Below are 17,801 nucleotides of genomic sequence, written 5' to 3' on the forward strand. Positions count from 1 at the left end.
CACTACTTTGAGCATAGTCTGACTTTTATCTTGTGAGCCAGGCCAGAATGAGGCACATTTGTCTATAAAAAAAATTCAACAGCCACGTGTAAATTGTGAGGTCCACCAGCAATACAGCATTGCCATCTCATGTGGCAGCACCTGCTAAAATTTGCATTCATCAAGACAGCTCTACTACTTCATCTCTTGACAGTATTAAGTCAGACAACTTATTTTAAAAGTTATTTTAAGAAAACTTGCCAAAACTGGAATGCATTATCTGAGTACAACAGTTTCAGATTTTAAAGCCAGCTCAGACATGTAATTATATTAATACAATATACTGTGAAAGAATAATAGAAATACTGATCACATACATAGAAGATTTAGGCTTGAAACTATTCCTAAAGAATAAAGCTATGGTCATAGCCTGACATATTAGTTATTAAGAGCCTGTACTACTAAATTATCTGATTTCAATAGCTCCAGGAAATTAAAGAGGAATATTGGACTATTAGATGTATGAATAGGCTCTGTCATTTGCTAGGATGTGAATGACTTAACAAATCAACGCACCACTGTCAATAAAACCAATAAAAGCACAAAAGGGAATGAAAGCAACTCCACTGGTGAGGCGCAAATCCCTGTGAGCTCCTTCTATGAAAATCAAATACAGGTTAAGCAAGAGTGTAAAAGTTGCAGCTGTCACCTTTTGTCACAAATCAAATGATACAAGGTAAAGAAAACAAACCCATCAACTAATCATGCAAGCAAAAAAAACCTCATCAGAACAAAAGTGTACAATATACACATCCTATACATACCCTATTTCAGTTGTTGTTTTTAAAGCAGTCTGCATATCTTTTCCCCTGTCAGATACAAGGCAGGTCTTGAGAAGCGGAGCTGGTTTAAGTAATTTTTCCAGTGGAAATGTGTAGACCAGATTAGAAGTCAACTTAGAGAAAAGTAATTAACATGAGACCATCTGAACTGCAGGTGTTTTATACTAAAGTTGTAGCTTATGTTTCTACAGTTGCATAAAATAATATCCTTTCCAAAGCTTCTACACTGTTATGAACAAAATCTTTAAACTCACATATTATAATCTGACCATTTGATGCCTTCTGAATTCTGCAAATGGTCTAAAATAATGGCTCAGAAGAAGAAAAAAATATGATCCCACTCAACCCAAATTAACCTACCATTACTTCAGGAGGTAAGTACAGAAATAATGGACTGACGTGACAAAATTCCACTGTTCTCCTCTTGGATGACAAAATGGGGATGACAGACTGCCTCTCCTACTTTTCACAGAGTGGTTTATTTATTTATGTACTTATTTATTTTGTGAATGAGAATCTGTGTGCCACCAGCTGTAGCATGGATGACAGAAACCCTGGGAAAGTGGTTATCTATTTGCTAATACAATTCAGCAAAACAATACTCCTCTCAAAACTTAACATGAAGGTATCCCAAAATTAACCTGGGTTACCTTATAAACACAGCTCCACACAAGATTCACCTGCAGAGGTCAGCCTGGAAAAGCACTTTTGTGACGTGTGCTATCCTCTCAGCTAACAGAAGACCAAGTTCAATTTCATGAGGAAAATGAATTCTTTTCTTTTGCTGCCAAACACAGAAATACACCATTTAACAAGCCTCTAACTTTCTGTCCTGATTCTTGCTAATAAATTGCAAAGAGTAAATGTAGTGAAGGTAAAGAAAACCAAATACAACATATCCCATTAAAGGGCTATAAACCAACACAAATACTGAGCAGAAGCAGTATTTTCTAATCATCTCTGAGTACTAGCGCTTTTAAAGAAGATGGCAAGGAAATCACCTTGCCTATCTCAAATACTTTTGCAGCCTGCATTAAAGTGACATCCAAAAAACAGAAAATCACATTACAAACCATCTTTACTCTGTGCAGTATCCCAGTGGTAACTGAGGGAAGGTGTTTATGCATCTGCAGATCAGTGCTACTTTCTCCATTTTGTTGATGGGAATCTAAGGCACCCACTGGAATGACTTGTTGAAAGCCTCAGAAGTCTGGGGTGGAACATGGAAGAGACTTGCCTTTTTAGCTACGGACATAAACATTAGCCTAAATGGTGAGGAGAAGAGAACCAAACCACAACATAAAATGCTGTTCTGCGTCCAGACAGGTTCTTGGCCTTTAAAAGAAACAACAAAACACCCAAACAAAACCAAAAAATAATACATCACTCTCAACAAAGTAAAACCACCTTTAATTAAATTCCTACAGAAAACAACATTTCTATGCAAAACAACTGTTTAGTCAAAAAGTAAATATATATAAGTTTAATTCTCTTTCAAATGTCAACAAGAATTGAGCCACCAGTGTTCCTTGGAGAACAAGCAGTAGTTAAAGTCTATCTTGCTGATGTTCAGAAACAGTACGTTACACCTTTTATCAGCAGTTCCCTATTGCACGTAACAAATTTGCTCTCCATTTAAGCACCTAAAAGCCTGGTACCTCACTAAATAAATTAAAACTAATCCAGTTTCTTCAGCAACCATCTTCAACATATATATCTTCGTAAAGCAACATTACCGCAAGCTTTTAATAAATACGGAAAGAAAAGATTAATGACTTCTTATTGGTGTTTTACGGAATGATCTTTTCCCATAAACACTTGCTTTTCCAAACATTTGTGGGTTTTGGTACATATGCTCTAAAAATCACTATGTGTGGTATATTTAATGAAAATTTTCCATACATAAGTCAGTACATTTGCATGGCACAACTAATCTAAGATACGCATTTCCATGTAAGGCTTCTTGCTGAACCTGAAATAAATGTGCCCCTTAAGGAGCTGAAACCAAAGCCCCAGAAGCCCAATGGGAGACCATCCACCAGCGAGGGATTCTCAGACGTGTTCGGAATTGGCCTAACTTTCCTCTTACTGAAGGGCTGCTTCTGTGTGCGTTGTGTCAGAGGAACAAAATTGCACAACCCTGAACATCTGGACACTGCATCATTTTCAAAGGTCCATCCCCCTGCCCCACCTCTCACCCCTCTCCATCTTACGGATACCTGCTCTTCTTTTGGCAGCAGTATAAGACATGAAGCAGCTTCCTGTAATACAATGATACTGTGGTTGCTATTTACAGTAGAATTAATGCATCTGTGCCAGTAGGGCAGAGTTCTTACGAAAAATATACACAATATGGTAATTTTTAGCCAGATTAGGATATAAAAAACCAATTTCCTCTTCAAGTCCCAACTTTAAACAAACACCAGTTCTGTCAGAGGTCTTCAAACCTCCTGAGTATGTTAGGGCACATTACCCCAACGTATAAAATCAAATATTTACACCTCCTTAAAGTACCAAAGAATTTTTAAAACTGCCTAGTAGCTCTCAGCGTGCAAAGTCAGCAGGAACTGATTATCCAGGATGTTCGCTATTTGTAGAGACAGTCTTGGAATCAAGCATTCAGAAGCAGAGTGCAAAAGACTCGGGAATTATTTCAGCACATTTGTTTTTGTTGTTTTGTTTTCTTTCTTGTTTAACGTAAGTTTTGTTGGTCCACGCTACAGGTCCCCTTTAGAAACACTTATCAAGGTAACACTCAGCTTAGTGCAAATGCAAGAATCTTCTAGGATCTGTAATCTTTTCGAACAGTGTGAGCCATCCAGTTCACTTTAGTAGTCCAACTTTCCCGGAGTGCTTCATCAAACTTTTGCTTAAATTGTTTTAGTGCTTCTTCTTCACTCTTCCCTAAGGCGAGAGAGTCCTAAGAAGACAGGAAAACAAGTACTGTCAGGAATTTTAAAAACCACAGTTAAAGCCTCCTTCACCTTTCAACACAAACCACATTGTGTTTGTTTTGACACTTTTTCACTGATTATTCATTAAGCAGTAAATTAGTGGTATTTTCTGCGGTTAAAGATAAAACTAAAGAATTAAGCAAATAATTTTCACCTTTACAGGTCTATGCTTGTGCAAGAGCCAAGACAGAAAACACCCCTGAAATGACTACACTTAAGATGCAGGGATGCTGAGCTCCTTATAGAATGGCTGAGAAGAATGTATACTCATAGTTTCCTTTCACTGTGTGGCAATCTTGAGAGAAATAGGAAACAAAATGTATTCATCTAGAAATCAAAACTCACATACTGGAAAAATGTTAAGTCCCACTGAGCTGTACATCTTACTTTACCTTGAGATACTGGATGTCCTTGACAGAGGTTAGTTCTGGAAGCCCTGCAGTTAACATCAGTGCAAAGAGTGTGATAAATAGGTTTCCATGTTTTCGCAGAATCAAGTATGCTTCTTCACAATACTGGCGGAACCTTCATGTTCAACCACAATGCCCATGCAATGAAGACAACACATGAGAACTTACACTGTTGACGAATATACATAACGATTTCAAAAAAATTGGCCTAACACACATATCCTAGGAACACGGTAACAGAAAGGACAGAGATGTCTACAGAACCTCCAATACATTCTGACAAAAATACCCCATGCCTCTCCAACAAGCCCTTAAAACATTGGTACAAGAGACCAAAAGCTATAAAAAAAAAAATTAAAAAGCATAGTCTTCAGAAAAAGCAAAAAATGCCAAAGGTAATGCCAGTGTTTGACCTTCCTGAGAATTCAGTAGGTGAAATGCCCTGCTGATCCTATATAGTGGACCTATGGTGGAAACAGAACTTCTGTAGCAGTCCCTGCCAATCCAGCCTGTCTGTACAGTAATTCCTTCCTGCAAGTGTGGTCAAAATTGAGCTGTCAGATCTGTCACAAAGACCCCTCGTGCAGACACTTGAGAACTTGCTCAACATTCCCAAATGTGCCACTGTGCAGTGTTCAATCTGGAAGATGGGAAGACCCCTTTGGACTAAGATGACAATTTATACTTCAAAGAATAAATCTCTTCTGAGGCATTTTTCAACAGAAAATGGAATCCTACTGCTATTTAAAGTATTCCATATTCCAGAGCTCTTGCAATAGCACAGTCACTTAACAGTCTTTGCTTAATGGTTTTAAAAATGGAGCTACAGGTTAATTTGCTCACTCTCCAGGAGAGTCATGTTCGCTGGCAGGTGCTTTCCATTCTTCTAGACCCATCACTACAAACATATGCACAGCTGCTTCTACCAGAAGAAGCCAGATTTGTCAAGCCATATGCAGGTACTTAATTTCATGCCTGCCAAAAACTTCTTCCTGTGAAAACTGATAGCAAAGTGAGAGGAAAACATCCAGAATGCCCATTCTGTCAATTGGTGAGAATGATAAATAAATATATCTCAACAGGTAGGATCACAGGATCACACAGGGTAGTTTTCCCTTGTCATGTGCTTTCATGTTCCACCATAGCTCTCTAACCCAAGATGGGAACACGCATGCAACAGTGCTGGATTCTGAGCAGATGGCCGTAGATGCCAGAGCATCTAAGGCCAGGACTGGTCAGCACACCGAGTGTACATGGATGGACAGGAAGGGCAGAAGGGAGCCTGTTTCTAAGTCCAGTGCTTCATCTCACTTGAACAACAGTCTGTGGAAACCCTCCCTAGTGCCCAGTGCTGCTGAAGGTAAAAAGATGAGCCCAGAAGAATCTGCCATCTCCTGCCCAAGATCAAAAGGTAGTGTAGCTTTCTACTGCAGAGCTGTAGTTTCTGAGGTATGAAGTAATGTGTATATATATTCTAGCTTAGGTAGAGTAATAAATAACATTGTAAATGCATGTTAGCACACCTTCATACAAGTGAGCAAACCAAACCCAGACAGGTTCTTGGTGTGCTGGGAATTATCACCAGAGATCATCTCAGTTACAAATTAAGAAATTGAAGTAATACTCACCGACCAAATTTCTCAATGTTCCCTGTTTTTCCTTGTTGAATAACGTGAATGAAATCATAGGTGAGTATGAAAGGTACCCGTTCCCTTTTAATTCCAAACTTGGACTTGAAGTTTCCAAGAATATGCCCAAAATCTATATGAAAGAGCTAAAAAAGCAGAAGTGAAAATTAATTTCTCCAGTTAAATATTTCCCTTATACCTCTACAAAATGCTGGTATCAAGAACAGTTAACTCATAACGCTATTCTCCATGGCCCATGGTTTCAATCCTTTGGAAGTATTTAAATAAATCTTGAAATGTTTTAAAACTAAAACCAGCAATAACATCCACGCTGTTACAAGAGACAACTGCTACAAATCAGTGTGCAAAACATTATCTCAGATCTAAGCTTCTAGTGTCTGCCAATAGACACCTTGTTGGTAATATCAGATAGAGAAATGAGCCCAGCAATGAGCCCATGAGGCTCAACATCATAATATCCAAGGGCTTTCTACATAAAGTCAGGAGCAAAGCTAGTAGAACTTAAATTAATCTCAAGGAATCTGTGACAGTTCTCCTGTTGTAGAATCAAAGATAAGGGCGTTTCAGCTTTCTTCTAGTAGGTAAAAACTTAAAAGAATACTGCAAATATCTGTAAAACTCTCACTTTTATAACCCTTGCTACTTTTATAGTCAGAATAACGTAAATAAAATCAGACAAGTTACAGTGGAAAGTACCAATTAAACAGGAAAAAACATTCTAAGAGTTTGCCAAGGTTCTAGATTTTGAGGCTTCTGGTCACAGCATTATGCTGGTACTGAGTTCTGGACAGAAAATTTCTGCAGGAGGGACTGCAGAGACTAACTTCAGAAAGCTATACTGCTCAAAACTGCAATTCCTGTATTTTTAATGAAGGTCTTTTGCAAGATACTCTAAGACTACTTTCATTCAATGAATCGAAACTATTAGCAGGCTTTTGGATGTTCCAAAGTTGTCTAGAACAGCCTCACTTGATACAGAATTGCGGACTAAACAAGCATTGGTCAGTCCTTTCACTCTTCTTACATTTCCTTTCTTTGAAGCTCTCATCAATTCTCACTAAACATAGACAGCAGTTCTAACAATGCGTGGATTTCGTTTTGCCGAGGCATTGAAGAAATTAACGTTTCTTAAGATAATTCTTGGACAACAGATACACAGAAGAGATTTTTACCTGCCCATTTTTTCTGACCATGATATTATCACTGTGTCTGTCACCAATTCCTAACACATAAGTAGCTACACAGTAGCCAGCACAAGAGAGAGTAAATTCTTCAATGGCTCGATCCAAGTCATCCCTAGAAGCACAAAGACAAATAATGTTAGTGCATACTACTGCTATTTTATGTCATACCTTGACCTCAAAAAAGGATTTTTGCTTGTTTAAACCAGAAGCCCATTAAGATGTTGTAAAACTGTACATATTTGAAAGAAAATACTATAAAAAATAGCTATGGAGAACAGCAGAAGTGCAAATATTATGAAAGGCAACAACACCAAGACTTGAGCCCCATGTAGTTTTCTTGCGTTTGTTTGTTTTGCCAAATCTTGTATGACTTACTCAACAACATGCAGTCAAAATGCTGCAAATCCCAGAATTTCAGCTGGATTGATGTCTGAATTGCAAAAGCATCATGAATCTGAGTCAGAATTCATCACACTAGAAAAATAAGTAGCAACAAACCTGCCAGAAGAGCCACACATCCCTCAACATTGAAATAGAAACTTACAGGAATTTTGTAGCTTACACAATGGATGAGAAGATAACTGTAGAAATTACCCTAAATTGTACTCCTTCAGCCAGTTTAAGAGAGCATCCTTGTTGAAGGCAGCAGCAGCAGCAACGTTGCTACTATTTAACTGAATGTCAGCAATGGTTTCTGAACTAGAAACAGCCTCAATAAGGCCAGAGTGATCTCCAGTTGCTAAACACCCATACGGCAATATCCTGAAACAAAACACAGATTCATGTTCAAACCAAAAATAGTAAGACTGTTTCATTAGTGTATCAATATTTTGAGCAGGTTCAATACTCAGCATTAACTTGAACATTAAACTCTTGAAGATTAACATACAGATATTGCTTGCAAAGTTAAAATACCAGCAATACATTTAAAACATTTTTTCCTATTACATACATATATGTTAAAAAAGAAATTATAAGCAGCCCTAATTTTTCCCTTTTACTAGGGAACACATTTACTTGTAATTTTATAGGAGAAACCATAGAGGGAGCCCTTTGTTTTCATTTGTTAATTTACTGGCTAAACCGAGTTACTCTCATGTTCATTCAACACCACATTATTTGCTTACATGGAAAAGAGGATCTTATCCTTTTTCCTCATTCTTCCTATTTCAACTTAACAATGCTAGGAATAAATTTAAATATAAACATACTATAATGTTTTCCAACTCTTACTAATTTTAAGCATAGAAACCTAATGAAAAACAAGAATACATCTTTTAACCTGCCTGATGTGTAAGAATATACCTGTGCATTCATATACTATGCTTGGCAAAAATATCTACGACATTATCATTGCATTAAAATAAGACAGTTGAAGATATGAATCAAGGACAGATGTGCCTATATAGATAAGTGTATTTTTCCAGAATGTTTCCCCACTCCAAATGCTTGAAATGCTAAATGGAATGGCAACTTAGATGGAAGTTCAACCTATGCTATGGAAACATAAAGGAAACTCTTCAAAGGCATTGCACCACAAACGGACACATCTGTTCTCATGCTGGGCATCTTGTGCCAGGAATATTGTCTCAATTCTTGTCGTGGATCCATGTATAAAAGAACAGATGCCCATGCAAACATAACTGCAGTACACAAAATGTACAGACTAGCAGCCACTAACTTACAAAGCTGTATAAAAAATTGCAGGACATATTAACATACTTGTGTGTGTGTACGTGTGTATATATAGAAAGAAAAAACATTGCTGGTGGAGTTGTCGTCAGTATTTATGTATAAAACAGATACTAAGCTTGACTGGTACAAAGCAGAACCCCATCTCTTAACTGACATAGTCTATTATCCCAAGCCATGGAAGAAAAATAAAATTCTGGATGAAATCAGTTGAAACTCCTTGGCATAACAGCTATTAGATAACCGAGCAGTTTCTCTACCTCAGTAATAACACACAACTCAAGTGGCACAAGTAGTAGTAACTATAGAGTTGGAGACTCTTCTCTAACGGCATCAAAGTGAACTGAAAACCAGATTCAAGAGGTATTTAGAGAACACCCAACTTCAAAACAAAAAAAGAAGTGCAGATTTGGAACCTTCTTCCCGTTTCTATTCTAATCTACTTCCCAGTTAAAACCTCAACTCTAGACCAAGAGGGTTCTCACAATGAACAGATGGGTGTCTGTAATTACTGAACAGCAGCGTTCATGATACAAGGAAGCACTGCCCATCCTTATCACGACACGACAAATGTAAGCCAAATATTGCCAGGTTAAAGTGCACGCTGGCCTTCCTCCACGGCATTTCAACCCACCTTCCTTGCAGCCTAACTGGGCACATGTCCAACAACTTCCCCTTCAAAAGCAAGCAATGATGAAAGCCTTCAGCCCCTTGAGGACTCTGTGCTTACAACTGGAGGAAAAAACATCCTTGTCAGAGAGACAGTTTGACAGGAGTCAAGTTAGGGACAAATCCTCTGGGCCCTTTCCATCCCATCCTGGTCTTTCTAACTTCAACATCTGTCAGCAGGATATGTATGCTCCCTGCTTTTAATGCCAGTAAAGACCACAGACAGATCAATACAGCAATCCTGGGCAGGACAGAAAATTTTCTTCTTCACTCCATTTAATTCTGTTTTTTATTTCAAAAGGTTAATTCTCCAGGGCAGTATCCTTCCAAATACAACACCGAGTTATAGTAATTTATCAACACATCCTCTGTGACTTTGGGTCCAATGGTTTAAAAATAATGACATTCTTTAGCCTTGTTACAAATACATTTTTCAGTATGTTTGTGAACTCTGATTTCATTCATATTCAGGCGCTTAACATCAGACTTCACACACATCAAGGACGGTAAAAATTAAAACTCACTATAAATAGGCAGTGAAATGAAAGAGTAGTTTCGAGAACTCCCTCTATCTGTCCAAAATGTAACCAAGTACCAAATACTTTTATGACAATTTACCACAGCAAAGGTCACTTGATATAGGTCAAACTCCTCAAGCTTAGGTTTTTATCTTGCTCTGTTATGTCATTAGTTTCTCCCTTAACGCAATTCCAATGCTGTAACATAGATAAAGCAGCAGAAATACTTTCTGACACAAGCATTACCCTCCTAAGAGATGCAACACTGCAGAGCCCACAGCATGCTTGGGAAGACAAGTGTTACGCTCCTCTGCTGTGACATGCGTTTGTAATTTTTAAACATTCCTCACAGAAATAATAGAAAGTTATGTCATCTACTATCAGCATGCCCATACATAAGACTTCAGATGTAGAATTTTTTAAAGCAAAATAACTTGTAGGTTTGTAACTCTGAAAGTCTCATTTTGTCATTCTGCAGATGCAACCTGATGTCCGAGGCAAACTGACTCTGAGCCAGACGGTTCTAAATGACAGAGCGGTGTTCGTCTGGTGTGACCATCTTTGCTGTGTAATGGTTGAGTCTGGACTGAGAAGCAGATGCACTTCACAGGTGAAGTTTTGTTCAGCTGTGCACTCACAGCCCGTCCAGTGCCAGCCCAGGCTGAAGGACCACTGCAGCACACTGCTGCATCCTCCCGCCTACACATATTTATTTTTCTGATACAGACCCTGGCCTTCTTGTGGTATTTTGTCAGAATGCACACACAAGAACCTCGAAAACAAAACACATCATGGGTGAAAGAGGCCAGTTTACCCATGAGACAAATTAGTTGACAGTTAAACAAATCAACAAACCAACCAACCTTTCTCCTTCTTCAGCTTTAGAGATCTCAAACCCACACATTTCATGTTCCTCTCAAGAGCTGACAATCCCATCAGGAATATCGTGCTTGCTTCAGACACAGACTGGGCTAAGATTTCATTGGAAATTACTACTGAATAACTGACTGTGGATTGCAGTGCAATTATAAAGAAGCTGTTCCTACCCCAAGCTCCTTGATGGCAGCACATTGGTTGCCACTTGATCCACATTTCTTAGAAGCTGTACAATTTGCTTGTGGCAACATATTATCAATTGGAAGAGAGAGGCAAACAGCAAGTGCTTCTGCTCTTACACTGGTTAAAGAGGTGCAAAGCCCTGCTTCTACCTGAATGGAATTATCGGACTTTCTGTAGTGGAAAAAGTTGAAGAGTGCAAAATCCATCATGCACCCACAAAAGGAAAAAGAGAAGCAACAACTTCAGGGAAACTAAAGCCTCAAAGGACGATAGAGGCCAAGAAGAAAAGACTCCAGTATGAAGTATTTTTCAGGAAAGCAGTTCTGTTTGACACTACTTTTTCTCCTGACACCATGGCTCTTATCCAAGCAAAAGGAAGCAAACCATCAAGTCCTGACTCATGAACAAGGCAACAGAACCCATTACTGCTGCTGCTAATTCATCGCTTTTGGGAGTTCCTCCTCTTGAGAGATGCGTAGAATGCAAACATGGAGATCACAAGGTCTTACCCTCTTAGTTTCATCCTCATGCTCCAGGCATTCAGAGTACTGTTTCTGTCCAATTCTGTTTTCAATTAAGGCCATTTCAGAGCCTTCCCTTGGCAACTGTCTAGCTAATGTCCCTTTGATAGACTTAGGATTGTAACCCTGCCTCAATCCCAGAATTTTATTTTATAATCATAAGTATGAGAGGACGAACGGAAGGAAGATGCTCTCAGTTAGGTAAACAAATGGAAGAGGCCAATTCTAGAACTTCAATTCTCACTAGGAACTTCCTCTTTTTTTTTCTTCTGAGACTTTTAAGAAAAGTCTTGGACATCAGAGCTACTTTTTGGTTTTCCTTTGTCAGGTTAAAAAATGCTTTAGTCAGGAAAAGCATATTTGATAACTCCTAATCACTATTCCTGTTCGCTAGGCACAGTGTGTGGCCCAGGCTGGAACCACAAACTAAGCTTCTGGGAAGGCAGCAACCAAAGAATGCCTCATCTGGGATTCCACAGCTGCCAGCAGTTGTCCTTGCTCTTAAATACTGGATCAGTCTCCTCACAGTCTATTTATAATTACATAAATTATCAAAAGTTTCCTCAGTGTTCAACTTAACACACACTCAGCCACCTCGCTGCAAACATACACTTCCAGAAACAATTTATAATTCACATTCCTACATTAACCCATACTTCACTCAAAGGAATCTTTCCATAAGCAGCATAAGTAACAAGTTTATAATTTTACTTATCTGTGTGGGCTTAGATAAATGACATGAGATATGGTGCACAAGGAAAAATATTCTGCTTGATAATAAACAAAAATTGCAAAGTTTCACTTCTTCACTCACACTTCCATTATTTCTTTTAATGGCTAAATTCTTTTGTAATGTGGGTCATCAAGGGAATGAACTGCTAAGAGAAACCATCTAAGTAGTTAAGGTAACCTTGGCTGTGACAAGTGAAACCTTTGGCTAGCGATATAGATCTTTAAACAGTGGGACAGTGGGAAAGGTACTTAAAAAACAAGAAAGCTTTACTGCTAAAAGTTGACTCTCCATCCAAATAAACTAGCCCTGAAGAGATCTTTACCGGAGATCCAGACCAGCTTCTTTCCAAAGTATGTCCATCAAACGCAAAATCTGGAGTGTCAACATGTCCTGTCGAAGATCTATAACGAGAGGTTGAAACAGCTGCTTCAGTTTCTCAGTGTGTTGTAGGCAAACTTTCTAATGTTTATACGACCTTCAGGAAAAGGTATCTAAAAATACTCATCAAGTTTAAGGGTTGAAGTGGGATTAACCATAATTTTATCATCATGACTGATAAAGTCTATACTTTGAAACCCAGTCAGTGGAAGATGCTTAATTTCTTTATCGATGTTAGAATAAACAACATTTATATTACGGCAATACAGAGCAACAGAGCTCCAGTGCAAGTGCGGGACTGAAGAAGGAAAAGGAAAAATCAAAAATTTTAGCACTTCTTACCATCACCGTTTTTAAAGATGATCCCTACAAGATCTCCTCCAAACATTTTATTATTGTACACTATCCATAAAGGCTTCATTTTAGAATCCATATATCTACACTTCTCAACACTAGAAAAAACACAACAAAAGTTTTAGTCAAGTAAGAGCAATTCAACTGAAAAGGTCTAAACATTGTTCAAAACACAACAGCACACATAGCCTTCCAGTTTGGAAACACCTGAATGTTCTCTCTGCTTTCATTCTGCTACTATGCTGGGAGCACTTACCTGTTATAGATGCCATGTACTGGATACTGTGATTGGCATATGCATATCTAATGTTTAAATTGACCACACACATTTTCAGAGAAAATAGTTTTATATCCTATCTCACAAATTATTTTACTTTATGTTTAAATGCTGCTTAAAGTTTTAATGGGTTTTGCGCTTTTGTTATAAATAGGAACAATCTAATTAACTTTTGGACTTATATTTAAATGTGTTTAGCTATGGTAATGCATTGACTAAGAAAACAAAGTTTCACAGTGGTTTACAAAAATTTTCTAACTTAGCTCAGAAAGATTCTCAACAGACCTTCTCTGTCTATAGAACAAACTCCCTGTGACAGTATATGTCTGCTGAAAATACAGACAAAGGAAGTTAAAATACAGACATGCTTCTGCTTTACTGTTTCCATGCAAAAGCTACGGTGAAATTTTATTCACTCATTCTTAACTTACTGTAGTTCCGAAAGTATAACAGAAGGATTCAGAGGAGACTGGAGGTCAGAAAGCGCTTCTCTGTAAGCATTTTGTTTCAAACATGTATGCATTGCATCTTTTCCTTTTGCTTTGCTTTGTTTCATGGCATTCAGCTTAATTAGACTGTTTAAAGTCTTCATTTTGTTAAGGGCTTCCACCTGAAAGAGGTATTTTATTTTTAAAAGTTATTGCTCTGATTTTACATGTAACACAATGTAAAATCCAGGTTCAAAACAAAACAGTAATGAATAATTCTCGACTTTTAAAAAATGAAAGTAATAGATGGCAATTAAGGTGGCATTCCCAAAAAAAACATTAGAACAGCATTTTTCTAAGTCACTCAAGTCTCCTAAGCTGAGAGTCACTTTTTAAAGCAGAAGTTAACATTTCCAAGAAAAGGAATGAGGCATTGCAATGTATGAAAAGTTTACACAAATTTCTTCTTCAAAATACAATTTTCATCCACTAATTCAACAAAGCACATAACACAGGTGCCTCTACCCATACTGAAGTCAACAGAAACGCTGAGTGCTTCATATCTCTAACAAAATCAAACATTACTTGAGATGAGCTGTGGATGCAGATAGTTCATTGTACCCATTCAGTATGACCACTTGCACACAATTTCCACTACATAACTATGTATGTGGAAATACACACATAAGAGCAGAGTCTTAAATGTTTGTTCATTAAAATCCTGCTCAAGTTAAGCATAAGGTAAATACTCTAATCAAAGTGTTCAAAATCATCATCTCATCTAAGCAATATTGTTACCTTAAAAATGTGTAAAACTGCAAGGCAAATATTTGCAATCAATACAGGTAGGTTTAACCCTTTTTCCTCCTCCTCTTCCTTTGTAAAGTTTTCTACTGGTACATAATTTCTAAGAAAACAGGTAAACTAGTGAGGTAAATACACATAACACTAAGAGAAAAAAGCCCTTTGGTAACAAACCTAGATCGCACATACAACCAATGTAATTTCTACATTACATCTAAACAACTTGTTAACTCAATATAGCACAGTTGATACAACAACCAGCTCTATTCACACTAGCTACATTTAACATGCTCAGTAATACACGTATTCTCTAGCAAACTGCACCAATTTAATAACTACATAATTTGATTTCTATACAAGGAAGCTTCAGTCTAACTTAAAAGGTGCTGAGTCAAAACTTACCACTTCTACAGACAGACTGAGCCCTGTCAGGCAGGATGCTGTGGAAATTGTACGCAGTTTGATTATAAAATTGAGGCAATGGAGACCTGCCAGGTCAGCCATCTGTCAAAACCAAGTGCTCTGCTTATCCACTATTCTAGGAGCTGTACAAATATCAGCAACAAGGGAACAAAATGGAACCTGTGTTGTACAAACAGGAACTTTTTGAAGTATTTCTACTTTGAATTTCTTCCGTGTTTGCACAGTTGGGATTTTTTTTGCCCCTTCTTTGATTGTACTGACATTTGTTTCCTGTGAAGTGCTCAAAAACTTTACTGACCTAAGGTCTATTGCTTAAAGCATTTCATCACCTAATCTTTTTACGATTTTGGTAATACTAACAAGCACTCATGTAAAGACAGCCTTTTCAATGCCCTGTGAACTGCAGTAATAAAGAGCACAACAGTACGTTCCTGTTCCACGTGCCTCTCAAAGCACAGTTTCAAGGTAGACAGCAGCAAAACTGTTAGATATAACACTCATCAGACAAGTACCTACCGAGTTAGGCTTTGTGCCCTGATACAGCAAATACATTAGTTCCAGAGAGAGATCATTTTTCAAAGATTTCTATGGTCGCAATCTAAATTAACTTGCTGAAACTGCTTTAGAGACTTCAAACATGATTTGAGAGTATCTCAATGATCTGCTGATACACTTGTTGGTGTATTTAAAACAAAAGCTCTCACATTTTAAAAGCAAACACCTTATTTTTTTTCCCCCCCAGTAAATGGCACACCTATATTAATGCTAAAAGGAGTGTTTGGTTGCTTCAACACCTCTGTCACCAGGGAGTACTACCATTATATTACCATTTCAGGGTTTTCTGCATCATCTTTTAACAAAAGCAAAGCTGCAGAAAGCTGTTGTTCTGGACTCACCTACATAAAGTTTAGATAGAAAGGAAATAGTTTCTACTGAACAAGCTACCCTTACTGGGGAAAAAACGTCGCAAGTTTTAAGTGCGCACAAACCCTTCTTCAGTTAATAATCTACTACTGTTCTATCCCAAATCCGTGCACACTGCTGAAAGTATCTCGCACATGTCAAACACCACGAAAGCAGCTGCCAACCTCCGCGGCCCCGCAGCGCTACCTGCTTTCTGTGCCAGGGAGCACATGCAGCCATTCAGCCCTTCTCTTCCTCTCTTTCACCGAGGCTTCCTTCTCTTCCCCATTCCCGAACAGACAGGCTTTGTCAAGGTAACCAAATATGCCACATAGGAGCAATGGAGTAAGTATCTGAGTTACAAGCAAGGAGAAGCCAGATTCAAGGAGAAGGGAAGTCTGTACCTGTTTAGCAAGCACTTTCATGTGAGCAACACTTCCTCGGCAGTAAGCTTCAAGTATCAAACCGAACTGTACTGAAACGGCAGGTATGTGAACCTCTGACCTAAACGAAGAAAAGACCATAGCATTTACAGATTAGCAATCTTCAAGTTATTAAAATAAAATTTTAAACCAAAACAGAACGAAACAAAAACCAAACACCAAAACACCTCATGGTCATGTAAATAAAAAGGCAGATTTCTTAAGAAATAACAGAACACTTATGTGCTGAAAACTATGAGGACTGGCTGGTTTCAACACATGCCACTCGTTTCAAGATCTAGAACTGTTCTAGAGGCAGTAATGTTAAGAGGTAGCAACTGTATATTTGTTTTCAGGAACCCCTTTTATTCATGAAAGTAGTACTGATAAATCATGGAAGATACTGATGGTCAGGGCTGATGATAAATCATGTGTTCTCAAATCTTCGTAAGTGAAAAGCCTAAACTTGCCTGAGGGGGAACACTTTGAAACAAACCACTGAATCTTATACCAGAGCAAATTATCCTCCAAAACATTTTCATATAGTACTTGCAGGTGTACAGTCTTGCACCTGGGCAGGAACAACCCCAGGTTCCAGTATAAGTTAGGCAACAACCTGTTAGAGAGCAGCATAGGGGAAAGGCACCTGGGGGTCCTGGTGGACAACAGGATGACCATGAGCCAGCACTGGGCCCTTGTGGCCAGGAAGGCCAATGGTACCTGGGGTGGGTTAGAAGGGGGTGGTCAGTAGGTCAGAGAGGTTCTCCTGCCCCTCTGCTCTGCCCTGGGGAGACCACATCTGGAATATTGTGTCCAGTTGTGGCCCCTCAGTTCCAGAAGGACAGGGAACTGCTGGAGAGGGTCCAGCGTAGGGCAACGAAGATGATTAAGGGAGTGGAGCATCTCCCGTGTGAGGAAAGGCTGAGGGAGCTGGGGCTCTGGAGCTTGGAGGAGTCTGAGGGGTGACTTCATTGATGTTTTTAAATAGTGTCAGGAGGATGGAGCCAGGCTCTTCTCGGTGACAACCAATGACAGGACAAGGGGTAATGGGTTCAAACTGGAACACAAGAAGTTCCACTTAAATATGAGAAGAAACTTCTTCTCAGTGAGAGTGCCAGAGCACTGGAACAGGCTGTCCAGGGGGGTTGTGGAGTATCCTTCTCTGGAGACATTCAAAACCTGACTGGACACCTTCCTGTGCACCCTCAGCTGGGTGTTCCTGCTCCAGCAGGGCGATTCGACTAGATGATCTTTCGAGGTCCCTTCCAATCCCTAACATTCTGTGATTCTGCGAATCTAACCTATAGTACATTCTGCAAGGTTTCTGCCATTCACAGAACTGGTCATCAAAAGTAACAAAAACACATAGAACTGCTTCTGTTTTCTGTTAATACTCTCAACAATAATAGAAATTTTTTCCAACTGTGAGGTATAAATATTGTACCTTTACTGCACACATAGCCAAAACAAACAATACAACTTTATATACAAGCCTAACTTATCAGACAGAGCTGAATGCATTTTGGAATAGTTTTCGTCAAACAGTAGATTACAAACCACCATAATATATTTTTAATTACAGGCTTGTTCTCATCTATAAAT

At 38.6% G+C, this 17,801-nt stretch overlaps 1 protein-coding gene across 8 annotated transcripts in view; it reads right to left on the bottom strand.

Annotated features, from left to right (window-relative positions):
* Positions 1-2,210: 2,210 nt before the first annotated feature.
* The window catches only part of PIK3CB (phosphatidylinositol-4,5-bisphosphate 3-kinase catalytic subunit beta), a 91,766-nt gene continuing 76,175 nt past the window's right edge, over positions 2,211-17,801 (bottom strand). For all 8 annotated transcript variants that reach the window (XM_065074379.1, XM_065074378.1, XM_065074383.1 and 5 more), the window contains 9 exons: positions 16,182-16,281; positions 13,651-13,829; positions 12,931-13,040; positions 12,533-12,611; positions 7,613-7,780; positions 7,007-7,130; positions 5,814-5,959; positions 4,168-4,300; positions 2,211-3,741 (listed from right to left, as the gene is read on the bottom strand). In XM_065074379.1, coding sequence (XP_064930451.1) covers positions 3,604-3,741; positions 4,168-4,300; positions 5,814-5,959; positions 7,007-7,130; positions 7,613-7,780; positions 12,533-12,611; positions 12,931-13,040; positions 13,651-13,829; positions 16,182-16,281 — 1,177 coding nt within the window. In that variant the 3' untranslated portion in view covers positions 2,211-3,603. The remainder of the gene's footprint in view (positions 3,742-4,167; positions 4,301-5,813; positions 5,960-7,006; positions 7,131-7,612; positions 7,781-12,532; positions 12,612-12,930; positions 13,041-13,650; positions 13,830-16,181; positions 16,282-17,801) is intronic.

This window comes from Columba livia, chromosome 9, assembly GCF_036013475.1.
Source record: "Columba livia isolate bColLiv1 breed racing homer chromosome 9, bColLiv1.pat.W.v2, whole genome shotgun sequence".
Lineage (NCBI taxonomy): Eukaryota > Metazoa > Chordata > Aves > Columbiformes > Columbidae > Columba > Columba livia.